This window comes from Xenopus tropicalis, chromosome 7 (assembly GCF_000004195.4).
Source record: "Xenopus tropicalis strain Nigerian chromosome 7, UCB_Xtro_10.0, whole genome shotgun sequence".
NCBI lineage: Eukaryota > Metazoa > Chordata > Amphibia > Anura > Pipidae > Xenopus > Xenopus tropicalis.
In genome coordinates this window covers 13,752,911-13,778,115 of record NC_030683.2, presented here as the reverse complement: position 1 = coordinate 13,778,115, position 25,205 = coordinate 13,752,911, and the positions used below count along the sequence as shown (strand labels likewise).

The window sequence follows — 25,205 nt, the reverse complement described above, 5'->3', positions numbered from 1 at the left end:
TGTGTATATAATAATTTGACTCTCCAAGCTTCTAGGCTTGTCTTCCATTCCCCTGTACTAAGCACAATTCAGCAGGAACAGCCCCCTAAGTTTGCTCATACCCTGTACAGAGAGATACCATAAAACTATGGCACACTGGGATTCCCCTGTACTAAGCACAATTCAGCAGGAACAGCCCCTACGTTTGCCCATAGACTGTACAGAGAGATACCATAAAACTATGGCACATAGGGATTCCCCTGTACTAAGCACAATTCAGCAGGAACAGCCCCTACGTTTGCCCATAGCCTGTAGGAACGGCTACTTGCTTTGTGAACATTTGTCGGGGAGAGATAAAATAAGTTAAGGTTCCAGAGTTCTGATGGGCAGATAACCATAAATCCCATAGTTACACAGAGCTCTGCCCCTCCCTCCCCCCCGGCCGCTTCCCCAGCTGTCCAAACTGTCAGTGTGTCAGGCAGTTGCGCACCTGAGAGGTTTCCCTTCTGCTTGTGGAATTTGGGAATAGTTTCATGCAGTTTATTTGTCACTTTCCTGTCTGAGCAAAGAGCTCGGTGCGCAGAGTCCGTGGGCTGGGAGGGGCCCCAGAGACTGAGCCGCAGGAGGGCTGAGCCCCAGGGGCAAATCTGATGGAAGAAACTTCTGCACAAAGAAAAAAGCCTTTTACCTGTCGGGCATCTCCCTCCCTCCCTGCCTGGGCGCCAGAACCATTTGCTGGGGGGGCACAAAGCTACACACTGTTATTATTTCAGCTAAGGGGGGGGGGGTTCATATAACAACCCCAGTCTGGTTATTATGCACTGCCTGCTTTTATTCTGGAAAAAATGGTTTCTGTGGAGCTGAAATGATAAAACTTACAATTAACTCCCATTAACTGTGCTGATACCCCCCGTTCTACTAACTGATACCCCCCGTTCTACTGACTGATACCCCCCGTTCTACTGACTGATACCCCCTGTTGTACTGACTGATACCCCCTGTTGTACTGACTGATACCCCCGTTCTACTGACTGATACCCCCTGTTGTACTGACTGATACCCCCTGTTCTACTGACTGATACCCCCTGTTGTACTGACTGATACCCCCCGTTCTACTAACTGATACCCCCCGTTCTACTGACTGATACCCCCTGTTGTACTGACTGATACCCCCTGTTGTACTGACTGATACCCCCGTTCTACTGACTGATACCCCCTGTTGTACTGACTGATACCCCCTGTTCTACTGACTGATACCCCCTGTTCTACTGACTGATACCCCCTGTTCTACTGACTGATACCCCCGTTCTACTGACTGATACCCCCCGTTCTACTGACTGATACCCCCTGTTCTACTGACTGATACCCCCCGTTCTACTGACTGATACCCCCTGTTCTACTGACTGATACCCCCCCGTTTCTACTGACTGATACCCCCCCGTTCTACTGACTGAAACCCCCCGTTCTACTGACTGATACCCCCCCGTTCTACTGACTGATACCCCCCCGTTCTACTGACTGATACCCCCCCGTTCTACTGACTGATACCCCCTGTTGTACTGACTGATACCCCCCGTTCTACTGACTGATACCCCCCGTTCTACTGACTGATACCCCCTGTTCTACTGACTGATACCCCCTGTTGTACTGACTGATACCCCCTGTTCTACTGACTGATACCCCCCGTTCTACTGACTGATACCCCCCGTTCTACTGACTGATACCCCCTGTTCTACTGACTGATACCCCCCGTTCTACTGACTGATAACCCCCCGTTCTACTGACTGATACCCCCTGTTGTACTGGCTGATACCCCCTGTTGTACTGACTGATACCCCCTGTTCTACTGACTGATACCCCCCGTTCTACTGACTGATACCCCCTGTTGTACTGACTGATACCCCCTGTTCTACTGACTGATACCCCCCGTTCTACTGACTGATACCCCCCGTTCTACTGACTGATACCCCCTGTTCTACTGACTGATACCCCCTGTTATACTGACTGATACCCCCCGTTCTACTGACTGATACCCCCTGTTCTACTGACTGATACCCCCCCGTTCTACTGACTGATACCCCCCCGTTCTACTGACTGAAACCCCCCGTTCTACTGACTGATACCCCCCCGTTCTACTGACTGATACCCCCCCGTTCTACTGACTGATACCCCCCCGTTCTACTGACTGATACCCCCTGTTGTACTGACTGATACCCCCCGTTCTACTGACTGATACCCCCCCGTTCTACTGACTGATACCCCCTGTTCTACTGACTGATACCCCCTGTTGTACTGACTGATACCCCCTGTTCTACTGACTGATACCCCCCGTTCTACTGACTGATACCCCCTGTTCTACTGACTGATACCCCCTGTTTCTACTGACTGATACCCCCCCGTTCTACTGACTGATACCCCCCGTTCTACTGACTGATACCCCCTGTTGTACTGGCTGATACCCCCTGTTGTACTGACTGATACCCCCTGTTCTACTGACTGATACCCCCCCGTTCTACTGACTGATACCCCCTGTTGTACTGACTGATACCCCCTGTTCTACTGACTGATACCCCCCGTTCTACTGACTGATACCCCCCGTTCTACTGACTGATACCCCCTGTTCTACTGACTGATACCCCCTGTTATACTGACTGATACCCCCCGTTCTACTGACTGATACCCCCTGTTCTACTGACTGATACCCCCTGTTGTACTGGCTGATACCCCCTGTTGTACTGACTGATACCCCCTGTTCTACTGACTGATACCTCCCGTTCTACTGACTGATACCCCCTGTTCTACTGACTGATACCCCCTGTTATACTGACTGATACCCCCCGTTCTACTGACTGATACCCCCCGTTCTACTGACTGATACCCCCTGTTGTACTGGCTGATACCCCCTGTTGTACTGACTGATACCCCCCGTTCTACTGACTGATACCCCCCGTTCTACTGACTGATACCCCTGTTCTACTGACTGATACCCCCTGTTGTACTGACTGATACCCCCCGTTCTACTGACTGATACCCCCCGTTCTACTGACTGATACCCCCCGTTCTACTGACTGATACCCCCCGTTCTACTGACTGATACCCCCTGTTCTACTGACTGATACCCCCTGTTGTACTGGCTGATACCCCCTGTTGTACTGACTGATACCCCCTGTTCTACTGACTGATACCTCCCGTTCTACTGACTGATACCCCCTGTTCTACTGACTGATACCCCCTGTTATACTGACTGATACCCCCCGTTCTACTGACTGATACCCCCTGTTCTACTGACTGATACCCCCTGTTGTACTGGCTGATACCCCCTGTTGTACTGACTGATACCCCCCGTTCTACTGACTGATACCCCCCGTTCTACTGACTGATACCCCCTGTTCTACTGACTGATACCCCCTGTTGTACTGACTGATACCCCCCGTTCTACTGACTGATACCCCCCGTTCTACTGACTGATACCCCCCGTTCTACTGACTGATACCCCCCGTTCTACTGACTGATACCCCCCGTTCTACTGACTGATACCCCCTGTTCTACTGACTGATACCCCCCGTTCTACTGACTGATACCCCCCGTTCTACTGACTGATACCCCCCGTTCTACTGACTGATACCCCCTGTTGTACTGGCTGATACCCCCTGTTGTACTGACTGATACCCCCGTTCTACTGACTGATACCCCCCGTTCTACTGACTGATACCCCCTGTTCTACTGACTGATACCCCCTGTTGTACTGACTGATACCCCCTGTTCTACTGACTGATACCCCCCGTTCTACTGACTGATACCCCCTGTTCTACTGACTGATACCCCCTGTTCTACTGACTGATACCCCCCGTTCTACTGACTGATACCCCCCGTTCTACTGACTGATACCCCCTGTTGTACTGGCTGATACCCCCTGTTGTACTGACTGATACCCCCTGTTCTACTGACTGATACCCCCCGTTCTACTGACTGATACCCCCTGTTCTACTGACTGATACCCCCTGTTGTACTGACTGATACCCCCTGTTCTACTGACTGATACCCCCCGTTCTACTGACTGATACCCCCTGTTCTACTGACTGATACCCCCTGTTCTACTGACTGATACCCCCCGTTCTACTGACTGATACCCCCCGTTCTACTGACTGATACCCCCTGTTGTACTGGCTGATACCCCCTGTTGTACTGACTGATACCCCCTGTTCTACTGACTGATACCCCCCGTTCTACTGACTGATACCCCCTGTTCTACTGACTGATACCCCCTGTTGTACTGACTGATACCCCCTGTTGTACTGACTGATACCCCTGTTCTACTGACTGATACCCCCCGTTCTACTGACTGATACCCCCCGTTCTACTGACTGATACCCCCTGTTCTACTGGCTGATACCCCCATTCTACTGACTGATACCCCATGTTCTACTGACCGATACCCCCTGTTCTACTGACTGATACCCCCTGTTCTACTGACTGATACCCCCTGTTGTACTGACCGATACCCCCTGTTCTACTGACCGATACCCCCTGTTCTACTGACTGATACCCCCCGTTCTACTGACTGATACCCCCTGTTCTACTGACTGATACCCCCTGTTCTACTGACTGATACCCCCTGTTCTACTGACTGATACCCCCTGTTGTACTGACCGATACCCCATGTTCTACTGACCGATACCCCCTGTTCTACTGACTGATACCCCCTGTTCTACTGACTGATACCCCCTGTTGTACTGACCGATACCCCCTGTTCTACTGACCGATACCCCCCGTTCTACTGACTGATACCCCCCGTTCTACTGACTGATACCCCCTGTTCTACTGACTGATACCCCCTGTTCTACTGACTGATACCCCCTGTTGTACTGGCTGATACCCCCATTTTTGCCACTTTGCATAGTGTAACAGGACAGATTGGCTCCTCCCTATACCGCTCTTATAGTCCCCCCCCCCCCTGTGCCTCGGAGATTGGGGAGCCATAAGCCGCGGCGCAGACACTTATCAGTAGCGTTGGGGTTCCCATTGTTGGGAGCTGCTACATAGCAGTTATTAGCTCAGTTCCAATCATAACACCCTGCCTCTCCCCATAATGAATCAATAATCCCGCTTCCGTCTGTACTTTAATTTGAACATCAGTAAAACTCCCTTCCCACTCAGGTATCGAGCCCCTCCTCCCCCTACGCGCAGATCAATGCAGTGCCTGCTCGCTACTCAGGGTTTCTCCCACAAACTGCCTCACTTAAAAAAATGCTGCCAAATCAGTGGATTCTGACACTGTAATTACTGCAACTCTTTCTGATCTATTTTTAATTATCATTTTTTTTTTCCCGAGCACTGATAAACCTACAGGTCCCTCTTTCTATAATTACAGCGAAGCGCTCTGAGCGGCGAGGAACATATGAAAAGAGTTTGTTCAGAATTAGATGTAACACTTTAAAAGAAGATATAAAGTTGTCAGCTCCCGTAGCCAAAGCAAACCTGGTATCTCTCTGTACAGGCTATGGGCAAACTTAGGGGGCTGTTCCTGCTGAATTGTGCTTAGTACAGGGGAATCCCTATGTGCCATAGTTTTATGGTATCTCTCTGTACAGGCTATGGGCAAACTTAGGGGGCTGTTCCTGCTGAATTGTGCTTAGTACAGGGGAATCCCTATGTGCCATAGTTTTATGGTATCTCTCTGTACAGGCTATGAGCAAACTTAGGGGGCTGTTCCTGCTGAATTGTGCTTAGTACAGGGGAATCCCTATGTGCCATAGTTTTATGGTATCTCTCTGTACAGGCTATGAGCAAACTTAGGGGGCTGTTCCTGCTGAATTGTGCTTAGTACAGGGGAATCCCTATGTGCCATAGTTTTATGGTATCTCTCTGTACAGGCTATGAGCAAACTTAGGGGGCTGTTCCTGCTGAATTGTGCTTAGTACAGGGGAATCCCTATGTGCCATAGTTTTATGGTATCTCTCTGTACAGGCTATGAGCAAACTTAGGGGGCTGTTCCTGCTGAATTGTGCTTAGTACAGGGGAATCCCTATGTGCCATAGTTTTATGGTATCTCTCTGTACAGGCTATGAGCAAACTTAGGGGGCTGTTCCTGCTGAATTGTGCTTAGTACAGGGGAATCCCTATGTGCCATAGTTTTATAGTTTTTATAAAGTGTAAAAGACCCTTGAAGTCTTACACAAGGCTGAATTTGCAAGCTAACACCTTAAGATTTCAATCACTACATACATGATAAATAGAAATGTTTTATTGGCAGGGAATTGGTTGGGCCATTGGCCGGAGCATGTAAGGGGTTACCCGTGCCCTACAGAGGGGCTTTGTTTAGCTTTCTCACCCCTCAGGTCTTCTAAACAATCCTATATTTATACCCCAGTTCGTTTGTTAGCCATAAGTACTGAGTTTCTGTGCTTTTCCCAATTAACAAAGGGACCAATCACTCCCTCAGTCCCTGTCAGTTCTTGTAGAGGAGCCTGAAACCATTAATGTCACGTTGGATTCCCGCCGCTGACAAACAGCCCTGATTCTAAGCAGGAGAAATAAAAATCATTTTCCGATACTCACTTTGCTTTCGCCTCGGCATCTTCATACGCCTTGTTAGAAACGTCATCCAGGCCCCCAATCAGATGCTTGAAAGAGCTGCCAGAAACAAAGGACACAGAATCAGTTCCATCCTACAGTAGTGGGGCCCATACGGCCATTGAGTTGTTTTTATCTATTACTCTTAGGGGGTGCTGGGTGCTACAGGGAAAGCAGTTCTATGTTATTTATGCACCTTGGCCCAACATTACCCCATTACTCTTTGGTCATCGTCTTGTCCTACTGTCACCATCTCACCCAACTTACACCATTTTGTCACCATGATATACTACTGTTGTCATTGTGTCCTACAGTCACAGATATCTTCCACTGGTGCTATCATGTCCTACTGTCACCATCTCACCCAACTTACACCATTTTGTCACCATGATATACTACTGTTGTCATTGTGTCCTACAGTCACAGATATCTTCCACTGGTGCTATCATGTCCTACTGTCACCATCTCACCCAACTTACACCATTTTGTCACCATGAAGTATTACTGTTGTCATTGTGTCCTACAGTCACAGACATCTTCCACTGGTGCCATCATGTTCTACTGTCACCATCTCACCCAACTTACACCATTTGGTGCAACTGTCACCATGATATAATACTGTTGTCATTGTGTCTTACAGTCACAGATATCTTCCACTGGTTCCATCATGTCCTACTCTCACCATCTCACCCAACTTACAACATTTGGTCCAACTGTCACCATGATAAACTAATGTCATTGTGTCCTACAGTCACAGACATCTTCCACTGGTGCCATCATGTCCTACTCTTATCATGGAATGTGTGTGCAAGTGACTTTTTAGTTCAAGTTTATCCTTGGATAGAACGTTTGGTCAGGGCCCTTCCAACTCTTTACATTATTGAGTATATTTATCCTCTTCATAGTTTACTAGAGTGAAATTCCGCCACCTTCCATTCATTTTTATGGGATTTTTTAAAAAATGTATTCATCAATGAGCGAAAGTTCCCTTTTTAATAAATATTCGTTTAATAATACAATAGAAATTAATAGAGAGTGGAGGAATATCAGTCTAGAGGACTGTGACAAGCCACTGTCTTCACTCTTTGATAAATATATCTCTATATTATATGTATTCCCCATTCGTCAACAGTTCCAGAAATATATAGGCAAATAAGTGTTCTCATCATATCTCATTGGCATTTGCCCATCATGGTTGGGCCTCCACAAGTATCTAGGAGGCCAGACATTCTCAACAAAGCTCTTCCTGATTGGTCTTCAGGATTCTAAACGAATATTGCACCCAGTGCCTTTCCAGATATCTGCTAGGTAAAAGAAGCCTTTACACTGGGCCCCATATGGCCAATGCAATCTTATGTTCTGAATAACGTACCAAAGCACAAAGGACACCTGGAGATCTTCAAGAGAAAGAGCTGGTCTAGAGGATAAATTCCCTAGAAACGATACCAATACAGAAGCTAATCTGTCCATAGCAGCTAATTAGATGTTTCATATTATACCTTGGTTTAATGAAGACTATTAGTTTAAGTTGTGTGACCCTGACATGTAGTTTATCTGCTGCCTTATGGGGGCATAAACTGCTATAAATGTAAAACATCTGGTTGGATGTTCCTTATCTATCTTTTCTCCTGTAGAATCTTCAAATGCCACAAAATCGGCTTTGTTCTACAAAACCATCTTCATGTACTGCTACTTAGATGGCAGTCAGTGCTACACACAGGGATAAGTATAGATCCATATTAATGAATGTGCCAAACACCTGCTCCAAGAGGCTACAAGTGAAAAGCTGCAATAATAAACAAACAGAACAACCAGAGGCTGAAGATGAAAGAATGCCCTGGTAGATTTGCTCCCTGCTGAGAAGCCAGAGATCATCTCTTTCCGATCTGTATTAGATGACATGAGAGGCATTGGCAAGAGCGTGTCAATTTCAGCAGGTAAATAAATGGGTTTCAGCAAGGCCTTCTGAACGGAAATGGAAGTGAGAATTCCAGAGCATGGGAGTGTGACTTAGAAATGAGGTTCCTAAAGGGAGAAAGCAAGGGATGGTAGAACAAGAGAATGGAGGGACAGTGGGAGATGTATGGGAATGGAATAGGGCTGACTTATTAGGGGGGGGCAAAAGGTCTGCTCATAAGGAACCTGCCACCCCCATCATTAGATCTTGCCAATGACAACTGGAACTCTTTGAGCTCTTGGGATTCAGTAGGGGCAGCTCATGGGTGGGATAGAGGCATGAAGCAAGTAGGAAATGACAAAGCATAAAGAGATGCTAGGCTATAAGGACTTCCCTTGCACCTATAAGAGTTGCACTTACTCTGTACTTGATGCCCTGTTAAAAACTGGTCTGCACCAGGACCAATGCTAAATGCATTATTGAAAAACTATTAGTAATTGGAATGTGTTACCAACCAACCAACAATGCTGGCTTGTTTTCGGGCTAAAACTATTAAATGTTCTACTCGGACCCTGTTTGGAAGATACAGATTCCCATTGGACACCTTGGAAAAATGTTTTGGGTGATCACATGAGCTTGTACATGGAGCCACTTTGTGAGAAGGTTGTATGGGTCCCTCAAAGTGATCTAGTTAGACTCTAAAGTCTAGTTAGTCTGTAAAACATCTGGAACTGTTCTCTAAATTGGTCAAAATAGTCACAAATTAGAGTTGGCACCCATCTAGTTTTGCCCCAGACAACCTGGGTTTCACAAGGGCTATCGGGATCAAAACTGCCTGCAGGATTTTCTAAGATTGATGTGGCAATTGGCCAATGGCTAATCACCATGTCACCACCCCCACGATGCTACTGCCTGGCTTTCAGCAGGGGGAAAGGTGGCAACTACCACAAATCCAAATTCCAAGAGTAGCCAACGCTATAGGGCTCATAACAAATGGCTAGGCACAAATGCAGGAGTGCCAAGGGCCACAAGATCATAGCCCTTCTATCTCCAGGCACTCGGAGATAATATTTTCAATTGTTGACTAAGAAAGAACTGCAATAAAACTGCAATAAAACTGTTCAAAGGGTATCGATCCCGGCACTTTGTTATAGAAACCAATATTGTTTGTGTGTATCTCCACCTCCACTTCATAGAGACAATGTAAACCAATCATTATATCTGCTATCCGCTCCCCGACAGCAACCTAGAAATTAATTAGGGCCATTATTTAGAAATATCTAATAAAAAAAGAGCCGAGGCGGATTTCAGTGCTCTGGGGTTGTGCGGCGGCGTAGCACAGAATCAATAGTGAGTTTGTTAAAAGGTTATTTACTGGTTTATAAGTTCAGCTAAGCTCTGCGGGGTTCCATGGTGGTCGATAGTAGAAACAAATTCAAGTGAGTTATATTCTGCTTTCTTTCCACGGAAAAGAATTTTATTTACATGGAAACATCTGCGCTTTTTGCTGCCTGACCTGACCCAGTCAGCTTCCTCTGGGGAGATTGTCAGCTGTTGGGACATTAAGGAAACATTAAGTCCAATAGGGTGAATGCCAGCCATAATAGGTTGCCATGGCCTGCTCGTGCCTTTTATTGGAATTTGCAGTCAATCGATTGCTGCCTTGTCTAATCCTCCTTATCAAGCCAATCAGGCACGGATTGGCAAGCTGTAGATTCTGGCAAATGCCAAAGGGGCTGCAATTTATTGGGCCAAGAGTCATATTAAATCTGAAGTGTTAATGTTTCTATTTTGCCCTACTCCCTTCATCTAGCCTTATAGATATTAACTTACCCTAGAACAGCAATAAAGTGTTACTGTTCCCATCTTACCCTACTGCCTTCACCTTGTCTTATTGCTATTATGGTACCCTATTACTGCTATAAAGTGTTACTGCTGTCATCCTACACTACTGCCACTTTCCTTTCCAAGTGCCACCATGGTGTCCTACTGGCCGCAGGTTCAACATCACTGGTATTACTGCCATCTTGCCAACTGCTGTCTACTGTGTTCATCTTACCCTACTGCCTCCACCTTGAACTACTGCCATCATCTTACTTTGTTGCTCTCATCTTAGCCTATTACTGCTGTCATTGGCATCTTGCCTGCTGCCTCACCTTGCCCATCTACTGCCATCTTACCATACTACTGCTATAAACTTTTACTGTTGCCATCTTGGCCCTTGGTCATCCCCCTTATTGCTATCATTGTACCCTTCCCTGTTACTGCTGCGATCTTGCCCTACTGCCCTCATCGTGTCTTGTTACTATCATTGTGCTCTACTACTATAAAGGGTTACTGCTGCCATCTTGCCCTACTGCCATCATCTTGCAATACTGCTGTTGTCTTACCCTACTGCCACAGTCTTTCCAACTTTCAGCAACTTGCCCTGTTGTCATTTTACTCTACTCCTGATATAAACTGTTACTGGTGCCATTTTGCCCTACTCCTAATATAAACTGCTACTGGTGCCATTTTGCCCTACTGCCATCACCTTGCCCTACTGTTGTTGACTTACACTACTACAACAGTCTTTCCATGTTTCATCAACTTACCCTGTTGTTGTCATTTTACCCTACTGTTCCTGTTGCCATCTTGCCCTACTGCCATCATCTTGCCCTTCTGCTGTTGCCTTACCCTACAGCCACAGTCTTTCCAACTTTCATCATCTTGCCCTGTTGTCATTTTACCCTACTCCTGATATAAACTGTTACTGTTGCCATTTTGCCCTACTGCCATCACCTTGCCCTACTGCTGTTGCCTTACCCTACTGTTACTGTTGCCATCTTGTCCTTCTGCCATCATCTTGTGCTACTGTCACCATCATGCTCTTCTCCCACCTACTATTCCCAACTTATACCTTCAACCTTCAGCCCTGTGTCTCCCCACTATGTGCCCAACCCAAGGCAGTTACCCCTAAGGGACCCTGCAAGGAGAAGCTTCAGATTCATCGCTACAGATTCCAGATTTTCAACCTTTCCCAATCCTGCCAAGAGCTAAGAAAAATGGCCCCCAATGATCTCACACTTGATATAAAGGATTCCATTATTGTGTGTAGCAAAGCCAACTTTGGAAGGTCATTCAATCTGTTCTTTGTGTCCGTATAATTCTTTCTCAAATGACAGGACCTGTCATGAAAAAGAGAACTCAGATGGTCCGGCAGTTGAGAAAATAGTCCAATAACTTCTGTTGATTTTTTTCCTTTGTTGCAAAGAGCAATTTTTTTCCTTTCTTAAATCATGTTCCCCTGACACGAGCTGAGATTGCCTGTCCAGCCATAAACTCGCCTCTGACACCGGCCCACAAAACTAAATATTCTGATGCCATTTTGGAAAAGTGATGAAAGTGACCTTGTTTGTTTGAAATTTATCAAAAATATGGGTTAAAATAAGGCAGTGTGGAGTTTATTCTCATTCTCATCTTGTTCTTATCTCACATAGGGAGATTAATGTGCCATTTTAGCCGAAAACCGAATATCTGGAGCGAGGATATACTACTACGGGCATAATTATACAGCAGTGATACACCTACTCTATCCCTACATTAACCTGCCCTATCCCTACATTAACCTGCCCTATCCCTACATTAACCTGCCCTATCCCTACATTAACCTACTCTATCCCTACATTAACCTGCCTTATCCCTACATTAACCTGCCCTATCCCTACATTAACCTACTCTATCCCTACATTAACCTGCCCTATCCCTACATTAACCTGCCCTATCCCTACATTAACCTGCCTATCCCTACATTAACCTGCCTTATCCCTACATTAACCTGCCCTATCCCTACATTAACCTGCCCTATCCCTACATTAACCTGCCCTATCCCTACATTAACCTGCCCTATCCCTACATTAACCTGCCCTATCCCTACATTAACCTGCCCTATCCCTACATTAACCTACCTACCCTACATTAACCTGCCTATCCCTACATTAACCTACCCTATCCCTACATTAACCTGCCTATCCCTACATTAACCTGCCCTATCCCTACATTAACCTGCCCTATCCCTACATTAACCTGCCCTATCCCTACATTAACCTGCCCTATCCCTACATCCCTACATTAACCTGCCCTATCCCTACATTAACCTGCCCTATCCCTACATTAACCTGCCCTATCCCTACATTAACCTACTCTATCCCTACATTAACCTGCCCTATCCCTACATTAACCTGCCTTATCCCTACATTAACCTGCCCTATCCCTACATTAACCTGCCCTATCCCTACATTAACCTGCCCTATCCCTACATTAACCTACCCTATCCCTACATTAACCTACCCTATCCCTACATTAACCTACCCTATCCCTACATTAACCTGCCCTATCCCTACATTAACCTGCCCATCCCTACATTAACCTGCCTACCCTACATTAACCTACCCTATCCCTACATTAACCTGCCCCTATCCCTACATTAACCTGCCCTATCCCTACATTAACCTGCCTTATCCCTACATTAACCTGCCCTACCTATCCCTACATTAACCTGCCCTATCCCTACATTAACCTGCCTTATCCCTACATTAACCTGCCCTATCCCTACATTAACCTGCCCTATCCCTACATTAACCTACCCTATCCCTACATTAACCTGCCTTATCCCTACATTAACCTGCCCTATCCCTACATTAACCTACTGTACCCTATCCCTACATTAACCTGCCCTATCCCTAGATTGGTAAGTATAGGTTGTGTGTGCTGGGTTTATTTGGATGGGTTGAACTTGATGGACTTTCAACCCTATGTAACTATTTAACTATATGTAACTATGTACCGAGACACAACTCAACCCACTGTGCTAACATGGGTGGGACAGGGTGGGCACAAGCTTATAAAAAGAAGTCGGCAAGAATTAGACAGATCTAAGCCGGACGAATGAGGTGGCAGGGCATTACCCATCAGCAACGGCATTGGACAGAATTGTGCCAGCTGCCTGTGCCATTGGGTGATTCATTGATTGGTTCGACCCACAGGTAAACCTGAAGGTCCCATGGGTTTGAGGTAAGCCTGTGCATCACCTTGGCCAGAACTAGGGGTGCAGTAGTTCAACCATTGTGGGGTGCACATTTGAAAATTTATTTTTTGGGGCTTATACATTTATAAAAATGTTTGTTTCAACGAGTTTTAATGAAGGACACCCACTGCAAGCCCCTCCTGATCTCACTGGTTTCCTTGCATCACTGCCTTAAAGGACACATAAACCCCCACAAAAAAATTGTAATCAATAGCCTCTTTAAATACCTGCCACTCCGGTTGTTTAAAGGTTAATAGTAAGGCTGCAGCATCCCTTTTTTCTTTTCCTCCTCCTTTAACCCTCTCGGCCCCCTCCCTCAGGAATTTACTTTGGCTGTTGGCTACCGAGCATGCTCAGTTCTTCTCAACTCAGATTGCTAAACACGCCCTCCAGTCTAACAGCCAATGAAGAAAAGGCATTGCTGGTTTCCATAGAAACTCTTATCTCCTAACCTCTCCAAGCTCAGCTCAACCATCATAGTGCTCAATCAAAGCAGAACTTTTTTTCAAAGTAAGTTCTGCCTGTGTAAGCCTGCATTCTTGATTACATTTTCTATGAATAAGGGTCTTTGTGCAATAGTACTTTACCCAGCTCTTAGGAAGCAGACCATTCAGCTACAGGGGGGCCAGCATTGTAAATGATCTTATAGGTCCATAATTAATAAGAAATTTCTATATATATTGGTAAAAGAAGTCAACATCTGACAGTTTTGGGAGGAGCCCCTAAAATAAATTGCCTGTGGGGCCCAGTAATACCTATTTACACCCCTGCGTACTGCTGTTTAGTTGTTCTATGTTAGCAATGGTGGGGGGGAAAAGCTTCCTGCTCCAGAAACAAAGACCATAGAGGCAGCTGGGATTCTCATTGGAACATTCATGCGCATTTTAATGGAGCTGCTGGCCCTGAAGAGCTTGAGATATCGATATGGCTATTAAGAATACAGCCCTGATGTTGGTCCCAGGCTGTTTTAACTAGGGATGCACCTGTACTTGATCCCAACTAAGATATAATTACCCCTTATTGGGGGCAGAACAGCCCTATTGGGTTTATTTCATGGTTAAATAATTCCCTTTTCTCTGTAATAATAAAACAGTACCTGTACTTGATCCCAACTAAGATATAATTACCCCTTATTGGGGCAGAACAGCCCTATTGGGTTTATTTAATGGTTAAATGATTCCCTTTTCTCTGTAATAATAAAACAGTACCTGTACTTGATCCCAACTAAGATATAATTACCCCTTATTGGGGGCAGAACAGCCCTATTGAGTTTATTTAATGGTTAAATTATTCCCTTTTCTCTGTAATAATAAAACAGTACCTGTACTTGATCCCAACTAAGATATAATTACCCCTTATTGGGGCAGAACAGCCCTATTGGGTTTATTTCATGGTTAAATGATTCCCTTTTCTCTGTAACAATAAAACAGTACCTGTACTTGATCCCAACTAAGATATAATTACCCCTTATTGGGGCAGAACAGCCCTATTGGGTTTATTTAATGGTTAAATGATTCCCTTTTCTCTGTAATAATAAAACAGTACCTGTACTTGATCCCAACTAAGATATAATTACCCCTTATTGGATGCAAAACAATCCTATTGGGTTTAATTAATGTTTTGTTGATTTTTTAATAGACAATGCATGGAGATCCAAATTATGGAAAGACCCCTTATCCGAGCATTCTGGATAATGGGTCCTATACCTGTATACCTTACGGACATGGGCTGCCTACTAAACGCCACATTCCCTAAAGGCTAATAAAACATCCGCACATTTTCACATATTTGCTAGTAAGACAAACCCACGGCGCTTCCTTCTCAGCCGAGCTCTCACTTGTGCATATTCCCCATTAATATAATATATTGTGCATGCCGGGGCCGACAATAAAGCAGGATGTTTGGCCAATTAGGTGCACAATTCCCTGGGCCGAGCGCTTGGGAGATTTGTCAAGGTTTAATCAAGGCTCTTCCCCAAACTTTCCGCTGAATGTAATTGGAATAAGTCGCCTTCATTTTCATTCCTACACTTGTTTGGGCAAAAAGGGAAATATACTGAAATCTCCCCCCCCCCGCAAGCCGTTATATCCGTGCCCCACCGCTGACTCTACTGTATGCAATGTACTTACTCTCTGTCAATAACAAGGCAAGTCACGGCCTCGGCGGCAATCACATTCGCTGTCCTGACGTCTTCCCTGAAATGAAAAAAGAAATCCATTAATATGTATTGTAAGCTGGAAGGTATCAAGACTTTTCTTTAATATGTGATTGGGTACTGCCCAGTGTAACCTGGCTTGACTGGAACATATTAATATATCATACAACCTTGTATCCCGGGCCACATAACAAAGGAACTGATACAGGGAATTCTGAGAATCACTCATGTATTATAAGGGATAATGTACCCCCTACTGTAAATGATAAGGATATTAGCAGTCACTGAGGGGTTCTGTGCCCATATAAAGGCACAAGGCTGCAGGCTGAGTTATACAGGGAACTCTGAGTATCACTCATGTATTATACGGGATAATGTACCCCCGTACTGTAAATGATAAGGATATTAGAAGTCACTGAGGGGTTCTGTGCCCATATAAAGGCACAAGGCTGCAGGCTGAGTTATACAGGGAACTCTGAGTATCACTCATGTATTATACGGGATAATGTACCCCCGTACTGTAAATGATAAGGATATTAGAAGTCACTGAGGGGTTCTGTGCCCATATAAAGGCACAAGGCTGCAGGCTGAGTTATACAGGGAACTCTGAGTATCACTCATGTATTATAAGGGATAATGTACCCCCTACTGTAAATGATAAGGATATTAGCAGTCACTGAGGGGTTCTGTGCCCATATAAAGGCACAAGGCTGCAGGATAAGTTATAAGGGTCAGGGAATATCTCTCTATTATTAGGGTACATTCTACTGATGGGTACAGCCCATGTGTATTTCCCTCTACAGCAGATCAAGACATTCTAGCCAACTGACATTCTGCAATTTACATTCCAATCAGTGCATTTTATCTTCCACGCTGCTAACTACTGAAATCATCTGCATTCTGCTTTAAAGTGCAATCTTTTACTTATGTAAATGCAGTTTTAATTACAGCTTATTCAGAAAACACCATTAGCGGAATTCTGCTAGTTTGCACACAGTGTTTAATTGTTACTTGTCTGCGTTACGTACCCCCCCCCCCCAACACTGCGGCATTGCACCCACCCCCAACAGCCAAGTGAGGCCCATAATGTAACCTCTGTCTGTCTGTCTGTCTGTCTGTCTGGGGGCCAAGTACAAGTGACAATATTATTGAGACACAGTTTAAATTAAAAGCCAAGGTTATCCCTCGTGAAAAGTTCGATCCTTATATACTAGCCTGGGGGGGGATGACTGGTTACTGTAGTTTTAAGATGGCCGACTGGAAGATCAACAATGGGTGTCACTCATGGCTGGCTACTTTGAGACTCAAATAAAATGTAACAGTAGTCGCCTGTCCCTCAGCCTGCCTTCTCCCAATCCCACAATCCCCTGCTGCACACGTGATGCCAATAAGGAAACGAACATCCCAGTGCAATGCATTGTGGGTTATGTAGTTCCTGCATGCTGTCTGTAAGCTGTGGTAAAGTTGTTACAATTGGTAACATCAATGTTTTAGTCCCTCCTCCCCTGCCAGGATTTCAAATGCAAAACTGTTTTGGTAAATGGTATTTATTCCTACTGTTTGAAGAAACAGATTACAGTGATAGGTATATTAGGGGGCTCTTGTTTCAGAAGCCGGAGTTCCCATGTTCCCTTGGTGGTTAGTATTTGTTTTCACATAGGAAGGATGATTTGTAGGGAACAAAATGTTCCAGCCAATTAGGAGCCATGAAAAATCGATTAGATTCAATTACATGCTTTGCATCTTTCGAGAATTGTGGGGGCAATTCGGAAAAATTCAAAATATACTATGGTTCCAAATCCTGCATTGGGATAAGGACATATAGGACATATTGAACACCCCTTGGGTAAGTCACACACATACTGTAGGTAGGCAAGTCTATATTCCAAGGAGCAAGGATCATGGCACAATAGGGAGAGGCGGGATTCTGTGATCCAGTGAAAACATCAGAAAACATCAGAAACAGAATCTTCTTTCTGTATAGAAAGACTTAGAAAGATCCATGTCCTTTCTTGAAATCGTCTTGTCATCCTGTATTCACTAATGTAACTGCCTGCGGCAATGCCCGGCGCAGCCTCTCTATCTGCCAGTCCCAAGGAGCTGCCACTCACAGCCGAGAGCACGACGGGTTTCTCCGCTAATTCAGAGAACTGCTACAAAACGTTGAGCGGCTCGGCGCCGGGAGTCACCGTGACATTTCAGAAATGTCAGCCCCACGTAGCGGAACCTGGCTGGACCACATTTTGTCCCTCTTGGTCACTAGCGGTGTGCGCGGCGGTGCTATCTCGTTAAATCAGAAGACTAACAACAAAAGAGGCAAATGTTTTTGAATCAATAATGACTACAAAGTGGTAGTTCTATAACACACTGTTCACATTGCAAATAATTCACTCTCCCATTGAAAATGTTATTTTTGAACCAATAAATGTATTCTTTTAGCTGTAATATTGGTGTGTAGGCGCCATCTCAGTGCATTGTGCCTGAGTCTGAGCTTTCAGAAGGAGCCAGCGCTACACATTAGAACTGCTTTCAGCTAACCTATTGTTTCTCCTACTCCCATGTAAGTGGAGGAGTCCCAAGCCGGACTTGGATTTTTTACTATTGAGTGCTAGTCTGATATCTACCACTAGGTGGGAACATTTTTAACAAAGCAACTGTCAGGGAGCTGCTGTCTACTAAAGACAAACCTTATATTTTCCCCACTGCTACTATAGGCACCATCTCTCCCTACTATACCTGCTATCCCACAGCCCCAGTCCCTTCCCAGAGGCTATTATCCCCCCACTGCTACTATAGGCACCATCTCTCCCTACTATACCTGCTATCCCACAGCCCCAGTCCCTTCCCAGAGGCTATTATCCTCCCCACTGCTACTATAGGCACCATCTCTCCCTACTATACCTGCTATCCCACAGCCCCAGTCCCTTCCCAGAGGCTATTATCCCCCCACTGCTACTATAGGCACCATCTCTCCCTACTATACCTGCTATCCCACAGCCCCAGTCCCTTCCCAGAGGCTATTATCCCCCCACTGCTACTATAGGCACCATCTTTCCCTACTATACCTGCTATCCCACAGCCCCAGTCCCTTCCCAGAGGCTATTATCCCCCCACTGCTACTATAGGCACCATCTCTCCCTACTATACCTGCTATCCCACAGCCCCAGTCCCTTCCCAGAGGCTATTATGCCACTGCTACTATAGGCACAATCTCTCCCTACTATACCTGCTATCCCACAGCCCCAGTCCCTTCCCAGAGCCTATTATCCCCCCCACTGCTACTATAAGCACCATCTCTCCCTACTATACCTGATATCCCACAGCCACAGTCCCTTCCCAGAGGCTATTATCCCCCCACTGCTACTATAGGCACCATCTCTCCCTACTATACCTGCTATCCCACAGCCCCAGTCCCTTCCCAGAGGCTATTATCCCCCCACTGCTACTATAAGCACCATCTCTCCCTACTATACCTGATATCCCACAGCCACAGTCCCTTCCCAGAGGCTATTATCCCACTGCTACTATAGGCACCATCTCTCCCTACTATACCTGCTATCCCACAGCCCCAGTCCCTTCCCAGAGGCTATTATCCCCCCACTGCTACTATAGGCACCATCTCTCCCTACTATACCTGCTATCCCACAGCCCCAGTCCCTTCCCAGAGGCTATTATCCCCCCACTGCTACTATAGGCACCATCTCTCCCTACTATACCTGCTATCCCACAGCCCCAGTCCCTTCCCAGAGGCTATTATCCCCCCACTGCTACTATAGGCACCATCTCTCCCTACTATACCTGCTATCCCACAGCCCCAGTCCCTTCCCAGAGGCTATTATCCCCCCACTGCTACTATAGGCACCATCTCTCCCTACTATACCTGCTATCCCACAGCCCCAGTCCCTTCCCAGAGGCTATTATCCCCCCACTGCTACTATAGGCACCATCTCTCCCTACTATACCTGCTATCCCACAGCCCCAGTCCCTTCCCAGAGGCTATTATCCCCCCACTGCTACTATAGGCACCATCTCTCCCTACTATACCTGCTATCCCACAGCCCCAGTCCCTTCCCAGAGGCTATTATCCCCCCACTGCTACTATAGGCACCATCTCTCCCTACTATACCTGCTATCCCACAGCCCCAGTCCCTTCCCAGAGGCTATTATCCCCCCACTGCTACTATAGGCACCATCTCTCCCTACTATACCTGCTATCCCACAGCCCCAGTCCCTTCCCAGAGGCTATTATCCCACTGCTACTATAGGCACCATCTCTCCCTACTATACCTGCTATCCCACAGCCCCAGTCCCTTCCCAGAGCCTATTATCCCCCCCCACTGCTACTATAGGCACCATCTCTCCCTACTATACCTGATATCCCACAGCCACAGTCCCTTCCCAGAGGCTATTATCCCACTGCTACTATAGGCATCATCTCTCCCTACTATACCTGCTATCCCACAGCCCCAGTCCCTTCCCAGAGGCTATTATCCCCCCCACTGCTACTATAGGCACCATCTCTCCCTACTTTACCTGCTATCCCACAGCCCCAGTCCCTTCCCAGAGGCTATTATCCCCCCACTGCTACTATAGGCACCATCTCTCCCTACTTTACCTGCTATCCCACAGCCCCAGTCCCTTCCCAGAGGCTATTATCCCCCCACTGCTACTATAGGCACCATCTCTCCCTACTATACCTGCTATCCCACAGCCCCAGTCCCTTCCCAGAGGCTATTATCCTCCCCACTGCTACTATAGGCACCATCTCTCCCTACTATACCTGCTATCCCACAGCCCCAGTCCCTTCCCAGAGGCTATTATCCCCCCACTGCTACTATAGGCACCATCTCTCCCTACTATACCTGCTATCCCACAGCCCCAGTCCCTTCCCAGAGGCTATTATCCCCCCACTGCTACTATAGGCACCATCTCTCCCTACTATACCTGCTATCCCACAGCCCCAGTCCCTTCCCAGAGGCTATTATCCCACTGCTACTATAGGCACAATCTCTCCCTACTATACCTGCTATCCCACAGCCCCAGTCCCTTCCCAGAGCCTATTATCCCCCCACTGCTACTATAAGCACCATCTCTCCCTACTATACCTGATATCCCACAGCCACAGTCCCTTCCCAGAGGCTATTATCCCCCCACTGCTACTATAGGCACCATCTCTCCCTACTATACCTGCTATCCCACAGCCCCAGTCCCTTCCCAGAGGCTATTATCCCCCCACTGCTACTATAAGCACCATCTCTCCCTACTATACCTGATATCCCACAGCCACAGTCCCTTCCCAGAGGCTATTATCCCACTGCTACTATAGGCACCATCTCTCCCTACTATACCTGCTATCCCACAGCCCCAGTCCCTTCCCAGAGGCTATTATCCCCCCACTGCTACTATAGGCACCATCTCTCCCTACTATACCTGCTATCCCACAGCCACAGTCCCTTCCCAGAGGCTATTATCCCCCCACTGCTACTATAGGCACCATCTCTCCCTACTATACCTGCTATCCCACAGCCCCAGTCCCTTCCCAGAGGCTATTATCCCACTGCTACTATAGGCACCATCTCTCCCTACTATACCTGCTATCCCACAGCCCCAGTCCCTTCCCAGAGGCTATTATCCCCCCACTGCTACTATAGGCACCATCTCTCCCTACTATACCTGCTATCCCACAGCCCCAGTCCCTTCCCAGAGGCTATTACCCCCCCACTGCTACTATAGGCACCATCTCTCCCTACTATACCTGCTATCCCACAGCCACACCCCCTTCCCAGAGGCCATTTGCTCATTGCTGTTGCTACTGAGTGGAGGTGCTGTGAGTGCTCTGTGGAGTTGTGACTTTCTCCCAGGCCCGGCTGGGTCTGGGGGTTAGTTTTGTGGGTACTTTTTCTCTGTTTTTTACTGTTTTTCCCTACTCAATGGGGAAGAAGGCGAAACCATTTAGCCGGGTAGTTGAGACCCGTTTGAGAAGCAGCAAGAAGGCCACTGAGTCCAACATCATGGTGACAGTGGAGCGCACTGCAGAGGGCAATGTTTCCTGCTCTGTTAAAGGAAAGGAAAAGAAAGGCAAAAGCTGTTCCCAAAGCGGCATGGAGAGTGACTCTGAGGACCTGGGCGCCGGTGTTGGAGTAACTGCAGGGAGCTGCGGAGCTACAACAGAGGCGGACCAGGAGGTGAGAGGAGAGTCTGATGGCTGTAAAATGGCTGCTGGCAGTGAGGGGCATGGAAGCCATATGGCAATGGTGGTTGCAGAAAGTGTTCTGACCAACCAGGAAATGGCTGCTGCCAATGGGGAACATGGAAGCTGTGTGGCCCTGGAGGTTGCAGAAAGCGCTCTGAGTGACCAGGAAATGGCTGCTGCCTGTGAGGTGCATGGAAACCGTGTGGCCCTGGAGAGTGAGCAGGTAATGGCTGCCGGCCCCCTGGGGAAGGCTGGGGAAGGGCACAAAGGTACTGAGACTGTTATACAGTATGACACCATTATTAATGCCTTGAAAGAGCTGCGGTGTTTGGAGGAAAAACAAAGTAAGTTAAACAGAGACATTGACAGACTGATAAAGAGTGAGGATTCGCTGAAAGGAGAGAGGAGAGCTCGATTTATCAGAGAGGTGACTTTCCTCAATAAGGAACTAGAAGAGACTGAGATCTACATTAAAGACATTCTGGCTGTTATAGAGCCATGGAGGGCGCTGTATGACAACAAGCAGAGGTTTGAGCAGATGAAAGAAGGCAATGTGACTACTGAGAGACTGCTTAAAGTCGCTGAACTGCTCAAAGAGACTGAGGTTTCAAAAACTGTTGCAGAATGTAGCGTTGCTACTGATACTGTGCATAGTAACGGTCTTTCCAATACTGATGGTGTGTGTGCAGCTGCCGTGAGTGGGATGAGGGCTGAGGTGCAGGTGATTGCAGGTAATGCAATGTGTGTGAGTGAGGGGGGAGGGGCAGTGAGTGCTGGGGCAGCTGAGGTGCAAGCGGCTGAGAGTGGTGCAGCTGAGGTGCAGGTGATTGCAGGTAATGCAATGTGTGTGAGTGAGGGGGGTGGGGCAGTGAGTGCTGGGGCAGCTGAGGTGCAAGCGGCTGAGAGTGGTGCAGCTGAGGTGCAGGTGATTGCAGGTAATGCAATGTGTGTGAGTGAGGGGGGAGGGGCAGTGAGTGCTGGGGCAGCTGAGATGCAAGCGGCTGAGAGTGGTGCAGCTGAGGTGCAGGTGATTGCAGGTAATGCAACGTGTGTGACTGAGGGGGGAGGGGAAGGAAAAAATGTTGTTTATTCTGCTGGGGAAAGCAATGTGCATGGGGGGACTGAGAGTGTTGCTGGGGCTGCGGGGGGCAGTGTTTGGGAGGGAAGGAGATTCTTTGCACGTGAGCAGGATGAGGAGTTTGATGATGAGTTTGATAAGAGGAAGAATGTGGTGAAAATTAAGTGGGAGAAAGAGAGGGAGGATTTCCCGGGGCCCAGGTTTGTGGGCAGAAACATCATTAAGCAGTTGCTGGGTTTTACCCCACAGGACGTTTATGCCTTGCTGAGTGTCACAGACACTGAGTTTGATTTAAGCTATAAGTTATCCCAAGGGTTAGAGGAGTTCTGGAGGCGGTACCATCTGAGTAAGGAGGCCAAGGAGTGGGAGGGGTTTAGGGTAATACCGGTGTCCAAACCCGAAACCAAACTGGTTACCATTATCATGAAGAGAGAGACAGTGCATGAGCAGGACATCCTCATATGGCTCCGGCGCCAGTGCACTGTCCTATCCCCCCTGGAGCCGGTGTTTGATGAGGAGGGATTCTGGGTAGGGGGGTATAAAGTCCAAGTAAAACTGCATGTGGATCAGAATGTTCAGAAACATCTCCCAAATTCTTTTTTCATTGGGAAAGCAAGGGGTGTCTGTTTCTATGTGGGCCAGCCCAGGCTATGCTATAAATGTGGGTCCAACAGGCATTATGCTGTAAAGTGTAACATACAGAAATGTGCTTTGTGTGGGGAGACTGGGCACCCAAGCAAGGAGTGTGTAAAGGCCATAAAGTGTAACCTGTGTATGCAATCCGGCCATGCTTATAGGGCCTGCCCCGACGCCTGGCGCAACATTAGGAAGGCTTGTCCCAATCTGGAAAAAGTAATGAGTACCCCAATGCCAGGGGAGAACTTGCCCCAGACTGAGGGAAGGGGGGAGGAGAGGGCAGGTGGGGCAAAAGAGACAGACAGGGGGCACCCAACAGAGGTGAGAGGGAAGGAGAGAGAGAACAAACAGGCAGCGGTACAGGCAGCCCAAGAGGAGGGAGGTGGAGGGGATGGTTGGATAGTGGTGGGCAGCAAATCTAATAAAGCTAAGGAGGCTCAGTGCCCAGGTGTAATTACCCTCCCAACTGAAAATAGGTTTGTTTTGCCAGGAGGGAAGTCATGGGGGGATTTAGCAGAGGAACAGGTAGAGTTGGAGAGAATGGAGGAGGGGGAGGAGGAGAGGGAGAAAAGGAAAAGTCTCTCATCTGATATCATCTCTAGCAGGAAGAAGAGCAAGAGGGAAGGGGCTTTTCAGTCTCAGGGGGCAGAAAAGGAGTCACTGGAGGAAGGGGAGTTGGGGGAACAAGATGTGATGGAGAGTCAGGGGGCAGGTGTGCGGGTACAGGTTAAACGGTCTGCTGGGAAATGTTTGGACAATTTTTAAAAAAAGAAACATAAAGATGCCTCTTGATATGTGTTTTATAATGATCTGTAAAAAATAAGATGCTTTGGAGGGAGGTACGTTTTGTTTTTTGATGTGATATTGATTTATATGTTTGTTTTTTTGTTTTTTTTGCTTGATTGAAATGTAATTATTGTTTAATTGTATTTGTTTAATATATTTTAATAAAATTCTCTCCCTACTATACCTGCTATCCCACAGCCCCAGTCCCTTCCCAGAGGCTATTATCCCCCCACTGCTACTATAGGCACCATCTCTCCCTACTATACCTGCTATCCCACAGCCCCAGTCCCTTCCCAGAGGCTATTATCCCCCCACTGCTACTATAGGCACCATCTCTCCCTACTTTACCTGCTATCCCACAGCCCCAGTCCCTTCCCAGAGGCTATTATCCCCCCACTGCTACTATAGGCACCATCTCTCCCTACTATACCTGCTATCCCACAGCCCCAGTCCCTTCCCAGAGGCTATTATCCCCCCACTGCTACTATAGGCACCATCTCTCCCTACTATACCTGCTATCCCACAGCCCCAGTCCCTTCCCAGAGGCTATTATCCCCCCACTGCTACTATAGGCACCATCTCTCCCTACTTTACCTGCTATCCCACAGCCCCAGTCCCTTCCCAGAGGCTATTATCCCCCCACTGCTACTATAGGCACCATCTCTCCCTACTATACCTGCTATCCCACAGCCCCAGTCCCTTCCCAGAGGCTATTATCCTCCCCACTGCTACTATAGGCACCATCTCTCCCTACTATACCTGCTATCCCACAGCCCCAGTCCCTTCCCAGAGGCTATTATCCCCCCACTGCTACTATAGGCACCATCTCTCCCTACTATACCT

General features: G+C 47.2%; 1 protein-coding gene across 2 annotated transcripts in view; it reads right to left on the bottom strand.

Annotated features, from left to right (window-relative positions):
* The window catches only part of prkg1 (protein kinase cGMP-dependent 1), a 467,630-nt gene that overhangs the window by 35,721 nt on the left and 406,704 nt on the right, over nucleotides 1-25,205 (bottom strand). For both annotated transcript variants that reach the window (XM_004915798.4, XM_002935428.5), the window contains exons 8-9: nucleotides 15,644-15,709; nucleotides 6,538-6,612 (exon numbers count right to left, since the gene is read on the bottom strand). In XM_004915798.4, the coding sequence (XP_004915855.1) occupies nucleotides 6,538-6,612; nucleotides 15,644-15,709 (141 nt within the window). The remainder of the gene's footprint in view (nucleotides 1-6,537; nucleotides 6,613-15,643; nucleotides 15,710-25,205) is intronic.